The sequence below is a fragment of the Typopeltis vanoorti genome, chromosome 12 (assembly GCF_054136105.1).
Source record: "Typopeltis vanoorti isolate ZY-2024b chromosome 12, IOZ_Tvanoo_1.0, whole genome shotgun sequence".
NCBI classification, from domain to species: domain Eukaryota; kingdom Metazoa; phylum Arthropoda; class Arachnida; order Uropygi; family Thelyphonidae; genus Typopeltis; species Typopeltis vanoorti.
This window is the reverse complement of record NC_143560.1, coordinates 120,327,511-120,352,759: the sequence shown is the minus strand read 5'-3', so window position 1 is coordinate 120,352,759 and position 25,249 is coordinate 120,327,511. Positions and strand designations below refer to the sequence as shown.

Here is a 25,249-nt window from a genome sequence, read left to right as displayed (position 1 = left end):
AACTTCCATAAATTCTGAAGTAGTATTTAATTGTTTGATTTCTTTTTTGATATGGTGAAAATTTCCGGCCTGATTAATCGAGTTATTAAAAGTTAGATACTCCAAAAGTTACATACGGCTGAAGCGGTCTCGCCTACTTCTTATACGGGAATAAACAGCATTAGCTGATTTTTTTTAATATATTTTTTTTCAAGTAGCATGAAAATTTTCATATTTGCTTTCCGGATTTTGTAAGAAATAAATACAAATTAATAATCTCCCTTGAATTGGAAACGATCTGACTTCCTTTTTTTTTCTCGTCATGACGAGAGAAATGTTTATATGGGCTGTTTCAAGAGAAGGTGAGTTAGCAGATCTCAGAAGGAAGTAGTACGGCCTTTTCTCCCGGAATCTCGGTTTTTTATCCAGCATTCAGGCAAATCGGAGAACGCACAATTAATATATATTAGTGATGGTGGGTGGTAGTAGTTTCGTGTAGTTGGAGGATTAAGTAGGGGAGTTCATATAGTAAGTTGTAGTGGAGTGGTGTGCCCTTCCACGATGAATCATTGGACTCCTTTGAGGTTTCACGTAATAATAATAATAATAATAATAGAAATAAGAAAACTCTTTAACCCCACCCACAATACTATGGTACCTCTGGCTTTTAAGCGTTCATGCGTGGAAACGGATCACTGGTCTTACATAAATTAAAGTTAGTAACAGTCGAATTTCATGTGTGTTCTAGTTCTAAATTGGTTTATAATGTTCCGTAAACATTGCTCACTGATGGATGGGAATCTTCCTGCACTTATTCAGAATCCTTTTAAGAATGAATTCTTCATTCCTAAGTTTTCAATAGAGCCCTCACAAGTCTTCAGCCAAGCACAGAAACACCTGATACATTATTTGTTAGCAAAACATCTGTACATGCAAATGTGCAGATGTTTTGCTAACAAATTTCTTCTCATTCATGCAATAGGTGAAGGGCTAATAGGGATTGACAGGATTTCTCAAATGTTTTTAAGAATTTAGTTTTTGAAAGTGATATTCTTGTATAAAGACTGCAATACTCGGAAAATCTACCATGAGTGACATCTGTGCGTGGAAGAGAGAGATAGTAACAACTCATAAGAGTAAATCTAGAGGAGTCATGTTGGAATTGAATTTCCTTGACATTCCAAATGTGATAAGTTCAGAGAGCTTGAGCACTCAGGAGGAGTGACATCTGTAATGTGCATGTGGGCACAGTGATTTATAATCTGATGTGTACGACTACGTTCTTTATTCTGTTTATAACGAATTTCTGAATGAACAAAATTACATTTAAACCTTTTTTCCCCCCAGTATTAGTGTTTTCTGAACTTGCTTAGGACAATAAACTTGGAGTAGTCCCTGTATTATAACTACTAAATTTATCTGAGCCTCTGTAGCAGACTCGGTACAAATGAAGCTCTTTGGTTGGGAAAACTTGGGTTGGAATCCTGCATAAGATGTGAAGAACTATATCATAGCATTTCAACTGGAGGTGAATTAACTGGTCTAATGTGGAGATGGAATGACTTTTCACTCCGAAAACATGGGTTTATCGTTCTGCAATCAGGTAGACCGGCCAGTTGAACTTATGCAATTTATAGACAAAAGAATACTCATAGGAGTATGGCTAAACCACCTTATCCTCGAATTCTGGTTACGAAATCCAAGGATACTTGCAATGTCGTAGTAGCTTAAGCTTAACTACTGATGGTGATGAAATTTATCTGAGTGCCCACACTGATTAAAATTTTAGTAGTTAGATGGTCTCAGGCATGGTGCAACAATATTTATTGCAATTCCACGTTTTCGTGGTCTTCTAGTATTCAGTTTCTATTTGTGTGATTATTTTTTCTCTTTTGCATTCTGTTCACATCTTTTGCTATTCCTTTTTTCTTCTTCTTTTTTTTTTTTTTGCTAGCTATTCATTTACTAGATGAAAGGCGCAGTTTTTTGTATATGTCTGATCTGATTTTGTTTTCCTGCAATTTTCCTAAGAGTTTTCACATCTGTAGTAGTGTTTAATTGATTGATCTAAACTGTTTCAGCTCTTGTTTCAGGTACACAAGTTAAAACTATTCTTATTATACCTTTATATATACAGTCTTAGCTGTAATGAAATTGCACGAAAGGTAATTATTTTGATCTTCTTATATAAACATAGTCAGAGATTATTATTACTATTATTACTATTATTACGGGCAACTCCAGGGAGTCATTGGACTCATCGAGGGAGGCCCCAAATCATATTCATCACAATTATTTGACATTCATACAGTATCTATCATACCTCGCCTTAAACTCATTCACTGTCACAGCATCCACCACAGACTCAGGGAGCGCATTCCACTCATTCAATACTCTAAAAGTAAAGAACCCAGCTCTAACACCTTTACTAACCACACTTTTGCCCAGTTTCCATGGATGTCCCCTAGTCCTCCCACAACCAGCCCTATTCTCAAAAATATCTTCTGAATTAATTTTATAGAAACCCTTCAGTAATTTGAATGTCTCAATCATATCTCCCCTCCTCCGCCTATCAACCAATTTTTGCAACCCACAAATCCTCAACCTGTTCTCATACGGTTCATTCCACAGACCTGCTATCATCTTGGTCACTCGCCTCTGGATCCTCTCCACCTCCTAGTCAGAGATTATATTTGGATATAATACACTATTCATAACTCTTTGAGAATCATTAATTGTTTCATGATATTTCTGGCTGTTAACACTTTCATTGTCAAGCTGAAAATTGGAATTTCGTGTGGTGGCCAAATTTTTTTTACTTTTTTATTTAGTTAGCGACGTCCACACGATAACGCGTGATCGGTCGTTTGGTGAGAACTCATATCGCGTGATTGGCAATGAACGTGTTAAACTATCATGCAGATATGCTGCGAAAATGAAAGCGCCCTCTACCAAACGCACAATTGTTTGGCTTCACATCCACATGTCAGGAAAGTATACTTGTCATCGACGTTTTGATTCCCAGACTGTTGCTGTTACGCACGGGCTGTAAGTTGTTTTTCTGTCGTCAGTTTGTAATATTGTGAAAATTCCTTAATTAATCAACAATACACTTATAGGATGTTTTCGACTTAAAAGCGCATACAGAAAAGGTATCTTGCTAGTGAATAAAATTGTGGATTCTAAATAACATTGCTGTGGAACAATTTGAGTATGGGTTCCCGCGTGTGGCGGTGTATGTTATCGTGAACGTATCAGCTGTTTGATTATAATGGCATTTCTCTTGAAAAATTTGTACGGCGGTAACCTGTTTGCTTTAAGAGGTAAGCAAACCAGCCAGACTTGCAAATCTTTCATTCAGAATTATGGGACAAAGAACAGGGTTCAGTTTAGAAGGTCGTATTCATCAGCAAATCTGTTCAACTTGAAAGAGCCAACCGCTCCGCGTATTATTACCACAGAAATTCCTGGACCTAAATCAAAACAGCTGATTGAGCAACTCAGTACGATTCAGAATACTGGAGCAGTGCAGCTATTTATTGACTACAGTAAATCAATCGGTAATTATTTGTGTGATGTTGATGGTAACGTATATTTGGATGTCTACAACCAGATTTCCTCTCTGCCGCTCGGTTATAACCATCCAGCACTAATAAAAGCAGTGGGCGACCCTCGGATGATCACTGCTTTTGTTAATCGCCCAGCTCTAGGGATTCTTCCTCCTGTAGATTTTGCAGAAAGATTAAAAGGAGCCTTGTTAAACATAGCTCCGCCTGGATTGAGCCAAGTGCAAACTATGGCTTGTGGATCATGTTCCAATGAAAATGCCTTTAAAGCTGCATTTTTGTGGTATATGTCTAAAGAAAGAGGTGGAAAAGCTCCCAGCAATGAAGAATTAAGCAGCAGTATTATGAACAAAGCACCAGGTGCACCATCCCTTACCATTCTTTCATTTATGGGTGGATTTCATGGACGAACATTTGGAGCTCTGACTTGCACTCATTCCAAACCAATCCATAAGTTGGATATTCCAGCATTCAACTGGCCAATTGCATCTTTTCCACATTACAAATTTCCAATTGAACAATTTACTAAAGAAAATGAAGTGGAAGATAGCAAGTGTCTAGAACAAGTGGAGGATCTTATCGAAAAGTATAAGAAGAATGGCACACCAGTTGCTGGACTAATAGTGGAACCAATACAGGGTGAAGGTGGAGATAATCGTGCATCTGATAATTTTTATCGGCAGCTGCGGAAGTTGGCTGACCATAGGGGAGTGGCATTTATTTGTGATGAAGTTCAAACTGGCATGGGCCCAACAGGAAAATTTTGGGCTCATGAATTCTGGAATCTTGATAATCCTCCTGATATAGTCACTTTTAGTAAAAAAATGCTAACAGGAGGTTATTTTTATAAAGATGATTTTCGCCCAAAAGAGGGATATAGGATATTCAATACTTGGCTTGGGGATCCTGCAAAAATTCTTTGTTTAGAAGCTGCTGTAAACATTGTAAAAAAGGAAAATTTACTAGATAATGTAAAAAATACTGGCTCACATATATTGCTTGGATTTAAAGAACTTGAAAGTAAATATCCAGATTTAATAGAGAATGCAAGGGGAAGAGGAACTTTCTGTGCTATAGACTTTAAGAATTCTGATATGAGAGATAAAGCTATTAGAGCTCTCCATTTAAAAGGTATTCATTGTGGAGGTAGTGGAATAAGAAGTTTAAGAATTCGAACAGCTCTTACATTTGAAGTTAAACATGCTAGTATTTTGTTAGACAATTTGAATAAAGTTTTGTCTAAGGGACTAAGTTATTCATAAATGCTGAAAGAACTCCATCAGAGTTATTTTGTCAAGCCCATCTCTGTGGAGGGGGAGTACAATTTTAAGTTTTTATTATATTTTATTGCTTCTGAAAGTGATAGAAAAAGGAACACTTTTATAAGTAGAAACATATATATCAAAAGAAATGTTTGTAATTAAATTTAGAAAATTAATCTAAGTAATTTTTTGTAAAAGAATCAATCCAGTAATTGTTTGTTTAAATCTTTTATTAATTATGAACATAGTAAACATTAAGAAGAAACTATAATAATATGAAACCTTAAAGAATTTGTAATCTTATTTTATTATTTTATTTAATTTCATATGCATCCAGCTTTTCATTGCAATAGTATCCTGCAAAGAAGTAAGATGAAATATTTAAACCTATTGTTTAGGATATGAAGAAAATTTGAGAGCTTGTCGGTTTAAGGTAATTTTAGCTCCCTCAGGCAGAAATGGTAGGTTTCCCATTCTTGTAGTTCTTCAGCTAACCAGTCGCATATGGATGTGACAGTTTTTCTTTCTTGGAACTTAAGTTGTTCATCCCACAAAATGACCAACCAGCTAGAACACATGCTGTTAACAGACAATGCCTTTTAACCTTAAATGTTTTGGCTCTAACTGCAAACAGCCAATTGTTCTTCAGACCGTTTCTTCAGGATTTTTGCTAACTTCTCAGATGTGCCATTAATATATTCATGGCATATCTGAGTCAGTATTTTTTTACTTTTCTGACCAGGTGAGGATTATAGCCATTGATTATTATTATTTTTTTTTTTTGTTTTGTTTCATATGATGATACAACGGCCATGAGCCCCTTTTATGGGGAGGTATGGCACCATCTCAATCCCCATATTTTATCCAGGCTTGGGAACAGCATAGCTGATGAATCAGGCCTAAGCCATTGACCAAAAAGGTATGGCATATGTGGTTTGAGAGTGAGGGAATTATCATAAATCTATTTTACTTTGTTAACTTACGTTTTTTTGATGCCTTACTGTTGGTATATCTGTCTATGGGGTGGGTTTTCTATAAACAAAATGCCAAGAATCCATCTGGTTGGCATATACTCAAGTTATCTCAAAAAGTGAGTACTGCTGTTTTTTCTAAAATGAATTAGTACGTGTGATGTTCATATATGTTAAAATATCAGTGTCTTGGGTATGTAGCCAAATGAAGAACAATATACATAACATAGCCACATAGTAGGTCTGTGCAGAAGGTAGTTTAGAACTTTCTCTTGAAATGTCTGAATAGAAATTGGGCAAGGCTGGATATCCAAGCTGAATTTCTTCTTGATTAAGTCAAAGTGAGTTGTTAATGAAGAGGAGACATTAAACCTGACCATTAAGTGTTAATGGAGTGTGAGGTTTCTATACTGGGCTTAAAATAGACAGTGTTCTATGTATGAAGAGGAGTTTCTAGTATTCCAAGAGAGGATGCTTTGGTTAATTATAGATGGGTGAATCAATACCATCAGTAGATGGGCACACACACACTCATATATAACTGAACTTCAGAAACAAGTAATGTTTTATTTTTCTGTTTAACATTTAGCAATAAAACAAGTAATTCACTTCCTGTAAGAGATTGTGTTGCAGCACTGTCTTTCTTGTTCTTTGTAATTCTTCTTACTGATGTCTTTCTTTGTCATCTATATTTAAATTTATTTGTTGCAGTTGTGGTTTTTCTGAATCAGATTTAATTAGTTTTGCACCTCTGAAATTTCTTAAGGAATGTGCACATTTATTAAATAATGTGTAAATAAACAAGAGTTCTGTGGTACCAAGCAGTCATAGTAACTTTGTGATTATGAATTATGTTGTGATATGTAATCATTGTTTTCAACATTATATTTTTAATCTGAAGGCTCCAATTTTAAAAATTAGGAAGAAAAGAAATTATTATTATATCTAATTATACTTACTACAAAAAAGTAAATTTGGTCAGTGGCTACTATTACAAAAGCAGACAGCATGCAGTTAAAAATATATGCATTCATCTGAATGCACCAGAAATTCTCTTTAGGGATGCAATCACATGTGAAACTAAACTTTCTATTTATTAATATAATCTATGGACAGATTTGATCTTCTGAATTTTGGGAGAGGGAGTAAACTCTGGAAAATCTAGAAGAAAGTAATAAATAAAGGAATGCAATCTGCAGAGACTGGAATGTAGAAGGAAAGGGGCCAATATAATTGAAACATAATAATGATCACTTGGCTTACATGGGAATGAGGGTTCTAGACACTATTCAGTTAGATTGAATAGGGTCCAGAAACAATTGTGTGAGATGGTTTCCAATCTCTCTAATGTTAGACATGAATAAATTGAAGGCATGCAATTTATAGAGCTTATATAAGAGGAAGGAGATATGATTGAGATGTTAGTGGTTTTTATTGAATTTAGGTGGAAGAGATTTTTCATATAATGGGGGGAGGAGAACAAGTCTTTCTTGAAGTTGGTGGTGGGAAAGAATGAGGAACAGGTTTTTTTTTTTTTTTTTTTTTTTGTTAAGAAAAACAGTGAATGAGTTTAAGGCATAGTTTGAGCTGTGTATGTATATGGTGTGTCTTGGTTCCATGGAGCTCTAATAACTGTTTGCAAAGAGCTGCTTAGGAAATTATTCATTATATAAAGTGTTGGGACAAGAATAGGGGGCTGTCCTTTGAAGAGCACAAATAGTTTTCATGCAGAGGATTTTTAAGTGCAGCAACAGTGAATTTAAGACTGTTCAGTTATTGTAGGTGCTCAGTCTGCGTGGACTGTCGACTGCTAATCTGATTCATCATATAAGAGATTGACAGCAAATCTGTTCAGTTTTGAACTCAATTGGCACACTTGGAAGGAGAGTGCAACATGAGTCCTTTTGATTTGTAAAATCCAAGGTTCAAATATTAATCTGTGTACAGGTTTATCAGCCTTTATAACTTATTTTCAATAGAAGGTGAATAAGCAAATCTGAGAGAGAGAGAGAGATCTTTGGCATGATTTGATTTTTTCTAACTGGCATTTGCATGTGATCTTTTGCTTTGTGGCTTCTTACGAATAATAATCTAAAGAGCTTTTCTTTTTTAATATAGCAGGTATTCTTTTTTTTCTCCCTGCATCTTTTAATAATAAACTGTGAACCATTGTTACATGATGTGACCTAATTAATAACTCAATGCAGTCAGTATGTTAATCCAATTTTAGCACAAGTGCAAAAAATTTTGCTATTATGCTGATAAATACAAATGATATGATACATTATTTTACTAAATCAGAACTGTAATCAAGTGAACAATTTTTTTTTTTTTTTTTTTTTTATTGCAGGGGAAAAAATACATCCATATAATTTAGATTTGTGATTTGTCTTAAATTAACTTTAAAAGAAGTAATTTCTTGTTGAAAATCACTGGTGGGAAAGAATTATTATGTTAACACCACTTTAAAGAATGCTTTTTATTTTCAAAATTGTTTCTTTTGTTAACATAATAACATGATATTGAAATGGAGGAGATTATAGATCAATCCATATTTTATATAAAGCCAAATATAGAAAAACTTTTGAAAAGTTTTGATAAATTTAAGATAATCTGTGGCTTTAGAGTTGCTTTCGTTTGCACTACTTAAGATATGGACTCTGCTGAGAAGCCCATATATTTGCTTTTCACTAGCTTAAATTTGGTTTCATTGTCCTGACAGCTGTTTAGAACTGTTGGTTATTATTATTATTCAGGCCTCCAAGGAGTCAAAAGACTCATCGAGGGAGGTCCTTCCTAAGACATAAAGTCTGTCAAGACTCATCGAGGGGAGGTCCACCCCTGAGAAACACAAAGTCTATCATACCACTCTTTAAACTCACTGACCGTTCTCGCTCCCACCACTCCATCAGGCAATGCATTCCACGGCTCAACCACCCTCCACACAAAGAAACCACTCCTTACCCTCTTGCTCACAGTTTCCTTTCGTAACTTCCAGTGATGGCCTCTTGTCATCACTCCTTCCCGCTGATCAACCAAGCGAAAGAACTCCCCAGTGTCAACCCTGTAACCACCTCTCAACAGTTTAAAAGTCTCAATCATATCACCTCTCCTTCTTCTATCCACCAAACTCTGCAGTCCACATTCTCTCAGCCGATCCTCATAACTATCCTTGTACAGTCCTGAAACCATCTTTGTCATCCGTCTTTGTATCCTTTCCACAGTTCAATCCATATTTTATATAAAGCCAGGTTCTCATCAGAGACTAGGAAGAAACCATAAGAGGGTAGAAACCATCTGTTAAATACCATCTGTCAGAAAGTTAAATTTGTCATAATTGAATTCTTGGTAAGTGCATAATCAAATACTAAGGAATAATTTAATTTGTTTATGCACTTAACAAGAGTTGACTTATGATGAATTTAATTTTTTGAACTAAAGTATAGTTTAGTATATAGTAGCATGATTAGATGAGGTCATTACTTCAATTCTAGGCATGAATTTGCCAGATTTAAGGTGACCAGTGGTGTGCCCCAGGGATCAGTCCTTGGTCCATTGATCTGTATATCAATGATATTGGAGATTGCCTGACAGGACAAGTTCAGTTGTTTTCCAATGATGCAAAGATAGGCAGCACAATCAGAGATGCTACTTATGCACTTTGATGTAATGAGATAGCTAGTGTCATATTATATCAATTTATTGATATGTACCCCCAAGGGGTGTTCAAATTACTATGACAGCATACTATGATCAAGTTTACATTATTAATCTGTTATTAACAATTTTCCTCCAAATCAATCTATTACTTGTGAGCACTCCAATATTGTCATATCCAACATTCCGTGCTTCTGAGGCACTTCTGACCGAATCAATCCACCTAGACCTTGGTCTTCCTCTGAGTCTTTTTTCCAGCTATCTTGGCATCAAACACGTGTTTTGCTAATCTTCCTTCACCCATTCTATTTAAGTGACCATACCACCTTAGATTAACTCTGCTGACACATTCTTGAATGCTAACAATGTCAAGTCCTTTCTAATATTGTCATTTTAAATGATTCTGCCATTGATGCCATCAGTATTATACGGGTGGGATTATACTTGGAGTAACTGATGAGGCTAAAGACGTTGGACAGGAATTTAAGTTCAAGGATCATATAGCAAAAATTGCAAATACAATCCACAGGATAATTGCAATGTTGAAACAAACATTGATATGCAAAGATATAGAAGTCATTTTGTCTCTTTATAAGGCCTTGATACGACTGCACCTGACTACTTAGTGCAGATTTGGACTCTTGGGTTCTGATGAAGTAAAGCAGCTGTGGAAAGGATGAAAAGAAGAGTTACCAAGATGTCAGGGTTATGGAATGTAGATTATGAGGCTAGATTGAGAGTATGTGGGCTGCAGACACTGGTATATAGGAGAAAGAGGGGGCAATATGATGTCCATAAACTTATGCTAGGGCATTATAGAATATTGGTTGATGAAATTTTTCATTATATAGAAGTGGAGAGAGGACAAGGGAGCAACTGTGGGGGTTAAATTTGTGTGGTTAAGAACTGGATGAGAGCTAGATTTTTCTTTTGCACAGCTGCAAGAGAAAAATCTAGAAAAGAAATTAAGAGAAGGTATGAGAGGGTAAGAGCTATGGGAAATGCTCAAACTTTGGCATTCTGCCTAAACTTATCAGGGCAATCAAGTTACCCTACCAGGGATATCAATCCACAGTACTAGTTAATGGAGACAAAACAGACAGTTTTCCCATCACCACAGGAGTCTTATAGGGAGATACTCTGGCCTCATATTTCTTCATCATAGTGATTGACTATATTTTTAAATTAATGCAAGTTAAATCTGGAATCCTTATCAAAGACCCATATATACAGATGAACCTTGAAGACCTGAGCTTTGCAGATATATAGTCCTCATTGACTCCAGCATTACAGATGCCCAAAACCACTTCAACAGCCTTAGGAGAAATACTTGGACTGAAAATAAATTTCCAAAAAGCAAAGATATTAAAACATTAGATAGATGGGTACATCTATAAAAATCAAAATGATCACCTTGGAGAAGTAGAGGACTTTGTATACCTTGGATCACACATCTCATATTCCTTAACAGACATTAAAACAAGTAAACAGAAAGCACCACAGTTCCACAGAAGTCTTAATAAAGTATGGAAGTGGAGCCTCAACTCAAAGGAGACAAAGATTCGTCTTTACAAGTGCACCAGCCATTTTTTCTTTTTGTATAGCTCCCAGACCTGGAACATCTCAACAAAAGCAGCAACCAGTATTATAAATAGCTTTGGAACTACTTGTCTAAGAAATATCCTGGATTACTCCTGGGAAGACCATATTCCCAACTCTACTATATTAGACGAAACCCAGTAAGAGCCTCTAGTCAGCACTGTTCAAAGAAACCAAATAAAAGGGCTCGGCCACCAACTTAGACCACCCTCTGTACCCTTTGATGCTCTGGTTCTCTATGCCCCCTACAAATGGAAAAAGAGGCAGATCCCAAACTCCATATTGGAAATCATCAGCAATATTCTCCCTGTTTCTCCCCAACTCTCTGCATCAGAGATCCGTCAATTAACATATGACAGAGAAGCCTAGTTTTCCTTCACGTCATAACCTCCAAGTCCTATCTTAGTGTACATAGACTACTTATTTGTTTTGATTGGTTTCCCTATTTATAATTGTAAAATAATAAATGATGATGAGCTGGTATAGGAGATATATGGCCTCCCTTGATGAGTCCTTGATTCCCTAGAGGTCTAATAATGATAATACAGGATATAACACTAATGAACCTGCCATTTGCAGAGTATTAATATTAAATACTGGACTGTTTGAAATTTTTATTAGTTATTTTATTATCAGGTTTAATTGAGATGTAGAGATTATTGGTACAAAATGGTAGTTTCTTAACTATTCATAATTGGGTATTAAAAATCTAAGTAATATTTTAATGTATTGCAATTGTAAATATAAAATATAATTACTGTTTTGTAGAGATCCAAAAGTGCATTGATTATTTACATTTGAAAAAAATACTCCTTTAAGGAGAATTTTTTATATTTATAAATGAATGTACACTTTATTTTCTAATTATTTAGAGAGGGACATTATATAAAATTTAAATTTTAAAAATGCTATTACTGTTTTAATATTATAAAAAGTATTATTGCAATTTCAGATAACTTGCAGACTTATTGGAATATCCGTGATCTCAGTATGAAAAATGCTTCTCTGTGTTATTTTGTTGTATAACTTTTAAATTATATATTCTTAGTTATTTAAAGGTATTGTAATGTTGAAATATTATAATTTTATATTTGGTTTTCAATAGTAATTTTACGTGGATTAAAGTTTCTTTCAGTTTAGCAGGATGTCTCTTTTGTCATATTTAGAGTTTAAAATTGTCATTACTCAAATCAATTTGGACTTTTTGATTTATTCATGCATGGAATTAAAAAACCTTATAAACTCAAGGAGCTATACAAGCTTGTCCAGAGCAGTGGGATTTGAACTCATGACTTGTTGGTCGAAGAGTATGTATGCTAACAACTTGGCTAGCCAGGCCAACAAAGTCAACACCATTTTCAAAACTTGTTGGCTGTACTGGCATGCTCGCTTCCCCCACACCCACATACAAAAAAGGAAGGGCTGCACTTTTATAAATTAATTCCATCATGCTTCAACTCAATTTTTCAAGTTTGTCCAGACTTGATCATTCTAGTCCTGAATGAATTAATATAATAGTAACATGAAAATGTCCTTAATGTCATTGTAAGTAGTAATAGGGCATTTGATTAAAATGTAATCACATTAATTGCCAGTAAGTTGCATCGACTTTTATACATGTTAGCAATAAACAAGGCATTACAATTTGATACTTTTTTTAATGAAAAGATAATCTTTCTTAATTAAAAAATAATGAACAGATGCATTTCATTTTTTTTTTGAAAGAAAAACGAAACATAGAACAAAAATCAGTTATGCATATTATACTTCTGAGAAGGAACTAAGTTTATGATCAGTGAACCAGAATAAACCACCTATAATGAACCTTGTGACTCCATGGAGATTTTGATGATGATGATTTTAAAAAGGGAAGCTGTTTTGTTACAAAATTTGTGTTTTTTGTGCTAATGCTTTAATTCCCCAAAGGGAGAAGGCAAGGCTGTTATAGACTGATAGCTGGACCAAGACTATCAGAGAAGCAAAAGCATTCCAGGGAGGATAGTACAACAGACATCTACCATCTTAGGTTGCCTAACACTATATATTGCTATCTGAAACAATTACTTGTATGGTTGATTTTTCTTCATTTGTGAAACTTGAAGCCTGAGCTTCCAGGAGGGAAAAAAATTTATATGCCCTTGCCAAAGATCAACTAACAGAGGATCCAACTGAAAAAAAGGCCTAGAAAAAGTTTCTCTACTTCGTGACTAGAATCAAACTTTGCTGGCATATCCTCTAAGATAGTGCAGTATCCTTTTGCAGTGGGAATACCTGTTGTACTTACTAGAATCCTTTGGATGGAAAGAGAGGCTATACCATGACCCAGAGGCTTATATTGAATTTCACCAGTCCATTATTAGCACCTTTTGGTAGTATTGAAAATCTTTATAAAGATTTTCATATTTTTTGTCAAGAATTTCAAAATCACAGCCAAGTTATTAAATTATTCTATAGAATCTTGGTAAGCTGCAACTCATAGCATGCATGCGTGTACACACACACACACACACACACACATGCAAGCTTAGTTCTACACAGTAGTGCAAAGTAACACTTTGTTGCTGATCACATGTGGATAGCAAGGTTTGAATATTTGATAAATCATTGTTTGACATATTGGATCTACATGAAAGCTGGTTTATCTGAAATGCAATATAGACATTAATTAGAACTGAACACAATTTTTTCATAATATAATACAACTACTACTCTGATTTTGCAAAATTTAGCTAAATTAATATAATTAATGAAGACTGGCATGTTAGGCATGCCTCAATTTGGATTACTAGCATCTAGATTCAATCTGGACTACTACAATATTGGACTCAATCTGGATTACTACAATAGCAATTTGGATTACTGCTGTAGGCAAGAAATAGTAAGATGCAATGAGGAAACAAATGTTCAAGTATTGTGAAATCTTGAGTATAGGGAGGGAGAGAGAGCACAGGAACACAAGATGGGGAAATGCCTTGTTTCTGCTCTTTTGGGGGGGGGGGGTCAGGGTGATACTGCATGAGAAGTGGAGATGTTGGGTGCAGAAGTGAATGTGTGAATAGATAAAGGATTGAGATGGCCTGGGATGTGCATTTGTGGAGAGAAAGCATTTGTGTCTGAGGAGCATAGTAGGATTGGTGGGTGACAACGGAATGACCAGGGAAAGGTATGCAGGAGTTCATAGCTGAGAAGTGGTGTCAGTGGGACTTACTATAGAACCAGCAATGAGCTATTATAATAATTTACAAATGCCAAATTATCTTTAATAAGGGAGATGAAACTGTTTTGAAAAAGTTTATTCATCCCAAAATTGTCAGAATAAGTGAGATGTGGTTGAATGAGGATGTCCTGATAGGAATAGAAATGGAGGAATATATTTTTTCCTGAAGACATATAGAGCAGAAAAGAAGAGTGCTGTTGATTATTATTATTATTCGTGACACCTCAAAGGAGTCCGAAGACTCATCGCAGGAGGACACCTACAACTGTCTCAACCACAACACCGAACCTCTACTACGAATCATCTCCATCAACGCCATCTACTGTCCACCACTACCACAACTAGTAGCCCATCCAAAATATGAGAGGTAAAGAGGAAATAGTAGTATTAGTTTTGAGATATGTTGAGGGAAAAGCGGACAGGGTGAAATATTTAACTGATGCATAGATTTTGTGATGTGGAGAGCAGTGAGAAGGAAATATACAGGCAAATCAGCCTGAAAACTGAATAATAAAAGGATTATCATAATGGAATTTCAATTATGGTAATATAGATTGGAATGAAAAGATGGCATCTGGGGACAAAGAAAATGAATTTAACAAATTTTTTTGAAAGACAACTGGTACATAACAGAGGGCATATAAGGATCAGAGGTCTTAGATTTGATCAAATCAGATGTTGTCATAAATGGTATGTCAAATTTTTATTTCCAGTTGGTGACAGTTGCCACAAAGTGACTTCTGTGAGAAGGGGTTATATATAGAACTGTAGGACTGGTGATATGACAAACTCAGCAGACAGCTTGCAATTATGGAATAAGCAAATGGATGCAAAGGAGATCAGTGCTTCTTGAGCCCTACTTGAGAACTATTTGGCAGCAGATAGTGTCTGAATGTATTCCAAAGATCAAGAGGTAAAACAAGATAAGTGTGAAATGTATGAAATAAAAAATTAGACATGTTATCTGGAAGAAGTCGAGATAGCACAAGATGAGCTGTAATAATCAGTTGAATACGGTATACTGGTGAAGGTAATTTGCTTGATAAAGTTAGCAAAGGAGCATTATGAAAAGCAGTTATCTAATGAGGCCAAAAATAAAAACAAAATCCTAGGGAGTTGTTCTTTTGATACATGGCCAGTAGGAGAAAAAAAAAGTGATTATGAATGACTGATACTGGTTGGTGAAAATAGCAACTGCAGAGGATAGTTGAGATATTAAATGAGCAGTTTATAGAGATATTTCATCCTTGGTAGTGTAGCAATACAGAACAGTGGGAAGAGAAGAAGCAATGATGATGAATGAGCAGAAGGTATGTGAGGAAGTCAGCAAATGATATAAGGCTTGATGATATGTCATTGAGTGTTTTGAAAGTTCCAAGGGTTAACAACAGCTTTGATGTATTTTTTTTTTTTTTAATCTGAGTATTATATTATGGCAAGTTCCAAAGCAGTCGAAAGAGGGCAAAATTGTTCTGCTTCATAAGGGAGGTGATAAGACCAAGGCTTTGAATTACAGTTCAATTTGTTTTTCTGCAGTTATTCAAGGGTTTTGGTTAGTGAGGCTTGAGATTCAAAATTGACAATAGCAGCATTCTTTATTCTCTTAAATGAATGACATGATTTTGTTAAAGGAAGATTGTGCTGTAGCAGTCTACTTATTGAAAATGCACTAGACAAGGAAGATGCATATATAGTGGTGTATTTCAATTTTGCAAAGACTTGATAAATTGCCAGATGACAAGTTGATAATTAAATCAGAATAGATGAGGTAATGGAATGGCCCAAGGGTCTGTTCTGAGATCACTGCTGTCTAACCTATACGTTAATGATATTTGGAAAGGTTTGAATAGTGATATGCAGTTGTTCGTAGATGCAAAGTTTGGAAGAACTGAGGAGTGAAGCAGATGTATCCTTGTAAGAGGACTTGAATAGACTAAGTGAAGGTGTTGGAATATGTATGGTTTTGAAATTCAGGAAGCAAAGATAGGATGCAGAGTGTAAAATGGGTGAGGATATCTTAGAGGAGGTGGAAGATATGAGGGAGTTGTGTATAATGGTGAATAAGGACATAAAATTTCAGGAACACATTACTAAAATTGTGAGAACTACACAGTGGATTATGGCAGTGATGCAGAGAATGCTGACATAGAAGTAACATGACTCTCATGGAGGTCATGTTTCCATCATATAATGCTTTGATCAGGATGCATATGATTACTGTGTACTGATTTGGTCATTTTGTTTTCAAAAGGATGAAGAGATATTACAAAGGGTCCAGAGATTTCATTAAGGTGGTTTTTGGTCTGAAATGTTGAGTATAAAGACTGATTCAAGAGATGCAGTTTGTAGAGTCCAATGAATAGGAGGAGTGTGGATATGATTAAGACACAAGTTGGTAAGGGATCATTGCCATATTAATGTGGATTTTTTCACAGAATGGGGAGAAAGAGGCCAGTGTCACATGCATACACAGCTCATATTCAGTGCCTGAAAAACATTCACTATCACTGCAATCACCACTATGAGACAATTCATTTGCCACTTTGCACTCAATGCAACACCCCAGCTCACACTCTCCTAAGTTTTCAGTGATAGCCCCATAGTTAGTCTTTTGACTCATAATGGAGGTCTGATAATATTAATAGTAACATTTTGAATTTTAAAGTTTAATTACTGTTTCCCTTGCTACATGTAACATAATTGCCCCTTGCCATGAGGTAGTTAAATTGGCTGACCACTTTGTTTCTCTTATTACTTTTATAATGGCATGTTATGTTGGCAGTTTGCAACTAACTTTGCTTACCATTGGTTTATACAGCTGCTGCGGAACTACAATTATATGAGGCATGAGATCATAGTCTCATGTTTGCTATACTAAAATCCTAACAAATATTAACATTCTCTTTATAAATTCCAAGATTCTTTCATGCATAATTAAATATTGGAGCTTTAACTCTCATTCCATATACTTCAATGTTTCTTATTCTGCCATTTTATAAGTATAGTAATTTGAAAAGTGTATATTTTTCATACCCTTAATAACATAAGTGAGAATGTTAAATGTGCTTAATGTAGTCGTTTAACAAAGTTGTCTAGAAAAACAATGTGCAGCTGTATACCAAGACTTGGGTAGATAAATAAGGTAGGAGTGAAATTATTTTCTTGACCTCCATAGAGTCACAAGAGTCATTGTGGGATGTCAACATAGTCTATTGTACTGTTCCTTAACCTCAATCACCATTTGTTCACCACCCTTTCAGGCAATGCATTCCATGCTCATACCACTCCATGCAAAAAAAACATTTCTTACCCTTTTACTCACTGCTTCCTTTTGCAACTTCTAGGAATAGCTTCTTGTCCTTGTTTCTTTCCCTTGTTCTATTATATGAAAAATTTGCAGAGTGTTAATCCAATATGTTGGAACTTGGTTAGTAATGACTAGTCAGTGTCCTGAGCAGAAATACAGCAAACATATGTATATATATAATGGCAGTATAGATTGGAATGAAGAGATACATTTGGGAATAAGGAAAATGAATTTCTCAAGTTCTTGAGAGATAAATATCTTAGGTAGCATGTAAAGGAGGGCACGCGAGGAATCGAGAGTTTTAGATCTGATCATTTCATCAGAGGATGTAATCATGAGTGGGGTTTCACGCTTTCATCCCGTTGGTGAGAGTGATCATGAAGTGACCACCTGGGTTGTGATTAACCATATTCAGACTTCTGTGAGGAAAAGATATAAGTAGATTTATAAGTCTGGTGATTATGACGAGCTTAAGAGAGACAACTAAGAGCTATAGCATGGAATGAGGAGTTGAGAAGTATGGAAATAAATGCTGCTTGGAAACTGACGAAGAAATACATAACAGTATCAATGCGCGAATGTATTCCAAAAGGCTGAATAACTTTTGGAATACAATAATAATAAATAGAAAGTTGAAATCTGAAAGAAGGTACTTTGGAGGTGCGAGATGAATAATGGTAATAATTAGTTACATGAAGAGCGTAAAGAACAAGCCAGGAGAGTGATTCAGTACGGAAAACAAAAGTGCAGTATGAACAGAAATTGGCAAATTAGGGCAAATGATGTTAATGGATGAGAATGGTAACTGCAGAAGACATTGAGGTATTCAGTGATCAATTATAAGGGTGTTTCATCCTGATCAAGTGTGCAATCATGAGGAACTCAAGTGTAGAGGATAGAATGGCTTAATTGTGAGTCAGCAGGAGGTATTTATTAATAAATAAATCTCTAGATTTATTTTTTAATAAATTGGTTACTGATTAGGAAAAAAATCATTATTTTTATTTTGTATAGGCAGCACCCCCACTTAAAATTTCACTGGCCGCCACTGCCTTGATGTAAATAAGGCAATAGGATTTGATGACATATCACCACACATCTTAAGACATAAGTTGGTAAGGGATTATTACTGATCACAATAATCCCTAAATATGCATGCCAGGCAGTAGCATTGGCATGCATATTTGTAAAATTGTTCCATTGCATAAAGGTGGTGATAAGGCTGTAGCTTCAAATTATAGTCCAATCTGTACATCTGCAGTTGTGTTTGAAGGTACTGGGGAGATTGGCGAGAGTTAGGATTCTCTGTGGTTATCAGCATGGGTTTGTTAAAGGGAGATCATGTTTTACTAACTTATGTCCTATAACAAGGTGACAAATAACTTGGACAGGAGAGATGCATATACAGTGTACTTGGCATTTGCAAAGCTTTTGATACACTGCCACACAAGCTGTTAAATAAATTGAAACAGATGGGATTGGATAACAGACTTCTGAGTTGAATCAGTGACTGCTGTCAGATATCTGAAAGTTGTAAAGGGTGCAGTATCCCAAAAGAGGAAGGTCACTGGTGGTATATTGAAGGGGGTCAGTTTTGGGATCATTGTTCAATTTGTATGTTAATGATATTGTGATGGGTTTAACTAGTGGTTGACATGGAGATTTTTCTTAGAATGAGAGGGGGGGGGGGAGTAGAACAACAGACCATCACTGGAAACTGTATAAAGAGGGTGTGAGCAAAGGAGTGAGGAGAAGGTTCTTTGCATGGTGAGTGGAATGCATTGCCTAAGTGTGTTGTGAATGTAGACACATTGAATCAGTTTAAAGCACAGGTGATGAGTCTCTGACTCCATGGAGGTCAGATGTTAATAATAAATACTTTTGTTTATTCAGGCTGGCCGGCCGTTATTCTATAACTGATAGAATTATTTCTAATTCTGTCAGTTATGTGGAGTAATCTTTCTCAAAGGTGGTCTGGGTCACATGCAACTTATTGTTAGACTTTATCCATATCTCATCCCTATAGGTAAACACCTGGAATAATGCACATATTAAATAGCTTTATTTTTAAGCATAATAAGCAAATTGTGAAAAATATAGTTCTCTGCAATTTTAATAGTAATATCTTCTAATTTTAGTTTGATTTGGCTTGAATTGAACATAATATCCATTTGTGTAATAGCATTTTTGATATATTAGGAGTCGTGAAGATTTTTGTTGGAAAAAAGAATTCCTTCGATGAGTGTGAATGTATTCTAAAAGATAAAACAGTCAGTGACATTCAGTAAATATAATTAGTGTAAAAATATTTCAAAGCAACATTGTCCATTTTTGAGAACATGACTGTCAGCTAAAAATTAGTTAACATTGGATAATATTAAACATCAACTCTTAAAGTGTTTGGTAATGTTGCATATTTCTGTAAGATATGTTAATCTGTTTCCTCAAGTGAAACACTTAATACAGCTTACTAGAATTACTCCCCCCCCCCCCCACACACACACAAAAAAAAATTATTAGCAGTAAAAAGCCTGTCAAGAGAAAGTTATCAGGTTGTTTTTGTCCTTGCCACTTTTTTCATAAACGGATAAGAGGAAATCAGGTAAAATAAAGTTGTCTGAAAAATGGAGGTATTTATTTTATGGACTTCCTTTTTCAGTTGATGTTAAATTAATCAGTTAATAAACATAATGCTTAGTGTAATTGAAGAAGTACTTATCTGTTGCATAATAAATAATAGAAAGTGGATATATCTATATATTGTATAAGCAATTTATCAATGTAGAGGTTAATTTTTGTAATACTGTATATATGTATCAAGGTATGATATCCATGTTTAAATGATATACTAATTAAAATACTGATATTTTCTGCATTTGTTTATTTATTTTGTTGATCATATATTAAATTTTGTCTATATACATATATAAAGGCTTTTCAACTAAAAATGAGTTAGCCAGTCTAGTCATGGAGATAGCAGGGTTTTCCTCCCCAAGAACTTTGGAGTTTTTCATTCCTCAGAAGAGGGAATTTTGTCACCCATGTGCGAGTCCACTGCCTCAATTACTGGAGACCTGAAGTGGCTTGGAAAAGGTCTTTGTTTGGTATCTAGGGCTGAGTTTCCAGATTAGCTATATATGCACACACATTAAACAGCCTTATTTTTAAGCATAATAAGCAAATTGAGAAAAATATAGTTCTCTGCATTCCACACACAAAAGGCCACAAGACCTATAGCATCAGTGCCATGTGTGGGCAAGAGGAATAGAAGAAAGGAGGAATCTGTTCACATTTTGCTTGAACAGCTGAGGGCTGTAATCTTTGGGAAGACTGTTCCAAAGGACAGAAGTAAATGGAATGAAGTAGGAGGCAGTGAAGTTCGTTCATTGAGTTTCAAGATGGAATGTAAAAGGGTGTTGGTTAACAGTGCTCTTGTCTTAATGATTTTGGAGGAGAGTGGAGGAATAATAGTAGCCAATTCAGCAGAACATTGTCTATGAAAGTATCTGTAGAAGAGGCACAAGGCAAAAATTGAGCATCTCTGAGAGAGGGATTGAAATGGGTATGTGAGAGAGGGATCATTAATTAGCTGGATTGTCCTATTCTGGATAGAATCGAGCAATCTTTGAAAGGATTTTGGTGCACCACCCCAAATATGGGAGCAATATTCCAAGGCTAGGCAGATTTGGGCTTTGTATAGTTAGGAGGTGTGAAGGAGTGTCTTGCACGAAAACATACACTAAAGTTTTTTGGCAGATGCAGAGGCTATAATTGAAATGTGGTTGTGCCAGGAAAAATCAGAGGTGCAGGTGAGTCCAAGAAGAGAAATCTGATGGTGTTTGGATACCTCAGTATTACTGAAGATAAGAGAGAAGGATGTGAGCTCTTCCTAGTGAGAGATCAGATAGGACTGAGTTTTGGTGACATTGAAGTTTGCAAGGTTGTCCTTGTCCCACTTGGATATAACTAGGAGATCTGAGTTCAGGTAGATCTTGACATAAAAATAAAATAACATTACAAAAAAATGTGTTAGCTATCATCTTCCCATTCACTTAAGACAGGTTGAGGCTATCATGAACAATAGTTTTCCAGTCCAATCTATCTGCAACCAAGTTATTTAAATTTTTGTAAGAATTCACATCACTTATACTCTTGATGTTTTCCTTCAAGGTCTTACCAGTAATTTTCCTTCTACTCTTCTATTTTGGAGAATATGAGACAATTTTTTACTCATGTAAATAAAACTAAGGGGGAAAAAAAGTTGTAGTTCCCCCTTTTGGAAACCAGGTTTTTCATCTAACAAAACAAGCAGATCAGCCAGTTACATGACACTTATAATGCGTAGTGTAAGTCATTCACTTTTATGATGCAGGGCAAAATTTTGTATTATATAGTGTTATAATAGAATAAAGGTGACATGAGGTGACAGTGAGGAATATCAGACAGACATAAGGGACATAGTGATACAAAAATATTATCCAAAAATATTCATGTTACAGAAGTCAATACAATATGCTCAAAAATAGGCTGTTAACATCAGTGCACTGTAGGTTCACCTCTAATAGCTGAATATCCCTGACCATTGTTGAACATGTTCGATATAAGAGTTTCTATAAGATTTGTATTAGATCGAGGGTTTCCGAGTATGCTATTTTTCTATTCCTGGGACTTGAGACGTTGTTCTTCCAAACCCCAGGAGACTATACATTTCAACTCATGAAAATTATTTTTAAAATATCTATTTATTATATACACTTCTTGGAAAGAATTTAGTGGACACCATAGTGTGAGGAACAAACAGCCATGGTGCCCACCTTAATGTAACACTTTCTTTCATTGTAATGACTGCAGCAATCCTACGGGGCATGCTTTCCACAAGCATACAATAGAGATCAGTGGGAATTTTGAACCATTCTTCCTGTAGACATGTAATGAGATTCTGGACTGTTGTTGGGCAGGCTCCCTTGACTTCACCCAATGCTGCATTTCATCCCACAGATCTTCGGTAGGGTTGAGGTCGGTACTTTGTAGAGGCCAGTCAAGTGTAGCAACATTCATGTTCACAAACCATGCAATTACAGCAGCAGTGTTATGACAGTGCATTGTCTTGCAGAAAGAGATAATGATCGGTTCTGCATAAACTCCACAAATACCTGTGGTGTTTCTACAGAACCTCTGGTGCCACAAACCAGGAAAAATCAGACCATACCATCACACTGACCATACATACACGCTGTCTGCACAACTGAAGACGATGCTGTTGGTTGGTTCAGGTAGTGTGTGTAAGGGGTTGCATATTGCAGTCCTTGCATGGAAACCTATGTTGTTGAGCTTGGGTTCTGAATGTTTTAGTTCAGATTCGTTTTCCAGTCAATGTCCATTCAGTGTGTCAACCAACGAATGGCAATATTTACATATTATCCTTTGTAGCACTCTACAGGGATGTGTGATATGGGGGGAAGTCTTCCACTGTGAGTAGCACTTGCAGTTGACTCCCTGTGCTTGCTTCTATCTAGTATGGTATCACAGATTGTTGACTTGAGATGACCGAATCTATCAACAATTTGCTGAACAGATAGGCCTGAAACATGGCATCTTATCACAATGCTTTTTTAAAACTGTCAGACCCTTCTCGCAGCCACATCACCAGACACTGACTTGGGAGCATCATATTCCTCCAATTTATACTGACTACAAACACGTGAATCGTTTGTAGTCTGTATAAATTGGAGTCGGTATGGCACAACTCACCGAATGAATGGAGGTTTTGAATGGCGATTTTGATGAGAACAGATGTGTTATTTTAGACTGAGCCTGATTACATTGTATACAAGGTTTCTCAGTAATTTCACATTGCACTGGTGCTAACAGTGTGATTCCTACTGTCTCCCCCTCTGCACGAAATGTGCAAGAGGTCAAATGGCTGGCAGGCCCCACCCGCAATGAGGACCAGTTGTGGAATTAAGGTTTTATAGGGAGGTACGTTTCTAAACTGTGGCCAAGTGAGATATTGATACTCCTTTTCCCCAATTAGTAGGTTCTAACAAGACTTTGCTAGTAGACCAACTCAGTCTACAGGATACTTTGCTGGCAGGCCCCTGGCCCTGTGGGATTATTTATACTGCTATTAACCAATTTCTGCTGGCAGGAAATCGCCAATTTGACATGGAAAACATCAAAGAACAGATCCAGATCTTTAATAAGGAGCAGTCCGTAGAGGTACTCAAACTCATAATAGGCAAGTTAGAATCTGACTGGCCAGGATTTATAAAACAATATATTCACTCTAATGATCAGGATGGAGAGGAGAATGAGATCTCACAAGATGAACTCATTGCTGCTCTGTCACCAAAATCCCCCTGTCAAAACATCTCTCAAGGGGAGCACTCTAACAAAAGAAGAACTATAGAAGACCAGATGGATGAAGACATACCAACATTAGATGTCCCAAGGAACACCGAAAAGGTTCCACCAGTAATACTAAGGGACAAGGACAAATGGACTACTGTCGCATCAGCCCTTAGGGAACATAAAATCTCATATTCCTAGGCTAAAAATCAAGATGAGTCAAAATCCAGCCAGCCTCAGTCACTGACTACAGACAGCTGACAAGATTAATGGATAACAAAAGTCTTCCATATCACACTTGCTTTACCCAGTGAGAAGAATCTCAAGGTAGTGCTTTGCAGAGTGACCGAGGGTGTCACCTCTGAAGAAATCACTGCTGATCTTATGAAAGTTTATTTTTCAGTTGGTTAGAGTATAATAAAATTAGTTTAATCCTTTATCCAAGTATGAGCAAACAAAGTTTGCACCTGAAAGTATCTTCAGGACTGGGGTAAGGTGGTACAACACCAGGGCAACTTGTTGCAAAGGTGGAGCAAGCTACCAACACGCCTATCTCAGTATCTCCTATAATGCAAAACACATCTCCTTGCAGATATGTCTAATGTTATGCATAAAGGGAAGGGCCACTACCCAGACTAGTTTCGACCTTTATTGAGGTCTCTTCAGTGGGAGCCATGCCCAAGTGGAGATACCAGGCAGAAGCATTAGCAGGTCATCTCTACCTATAGGAGTTGCCAAATGGTGTGCCACCCTTTTTTAATAAATTACTCCGGATTTAGAGAAAGATGTTGAAAGTTTATTTTTCACTTGGTTAGAGTATAATAAAATTAGTTTAATCCTTTATCCAAGTGTGAGCAAACAAAGTTTGCACCTGAAAGTATCTTCAGGACTGGGGTAAGATGGTACAACACCAGGGCAACTCGTTGCAAAGGTGGAGCAAGCTACCAACACGCCTATCTCAGTATCTCCTATAATGCAAAACATCTCCTTGCAGATATGTATAATGTTATGCATTAAGGGAAGGGCCACTACCCAGACTAGTTTCGACCTTTATTGAGGTCTCTTCAGTGGGAGCCAGGCCCAAGTGGAGATAGGCGTGTTGGTATCTTGCTCCACCTTTGCAACGAGTTTCCCTAGTGTTGTACCACCTTATCCCAGTTCTGAAGATACTTTCAGGCGCAAACTTTGTTTGCTCACACTTGGATAAAGGATTAAACTAATTTTATTATACTCTAACCAAGTGAAAAATAAACTTTCAACATCTTTCTCTAAATCCAGAGTAATTTATTAAAAAAGGGTGGCACACCATTTGGCAACTCCTATAGGTAGAGATGACCTGCTAA

At 36.1% G+C, this 25,249-nt stretch overlaps 1 protein-coding gene across 1 annotated transcript; it reads left to right on the top strand.

Moving 5' to 3' along the window:
* The first annotated feature begins 3,040 nt into the window (after nt 1-3,040).
* On the top strand, nt 3,041-20,433 carry Gabat (4-aminobutyrate aminotransferase). The gene has a single exon (XM_090401543.1). The coding sequence runs from the start codon at nt 3,251-3,253 to the stop codon at nt 4,805-4,807; it is 1,557 nt and encodes a 518-aa protein (XP_090257669.1). The 5' UTR covers nt 3,041-3,250; the 3' UTR covers nt 4,808-20,433.
* Nucleotides 20,434-25,249: the final 4,816 nt, after the last annotated feature.

Bases quoted from the DNA above. Each gene is read 5' to 3' on its own strand.
- Gabat (XM_090401543.1), top strand. From the start codon at position 3,251: ATGGCATTTCTCTTGAAAAATTTGTACGGCGGTAACCTGTTTGCTTTA.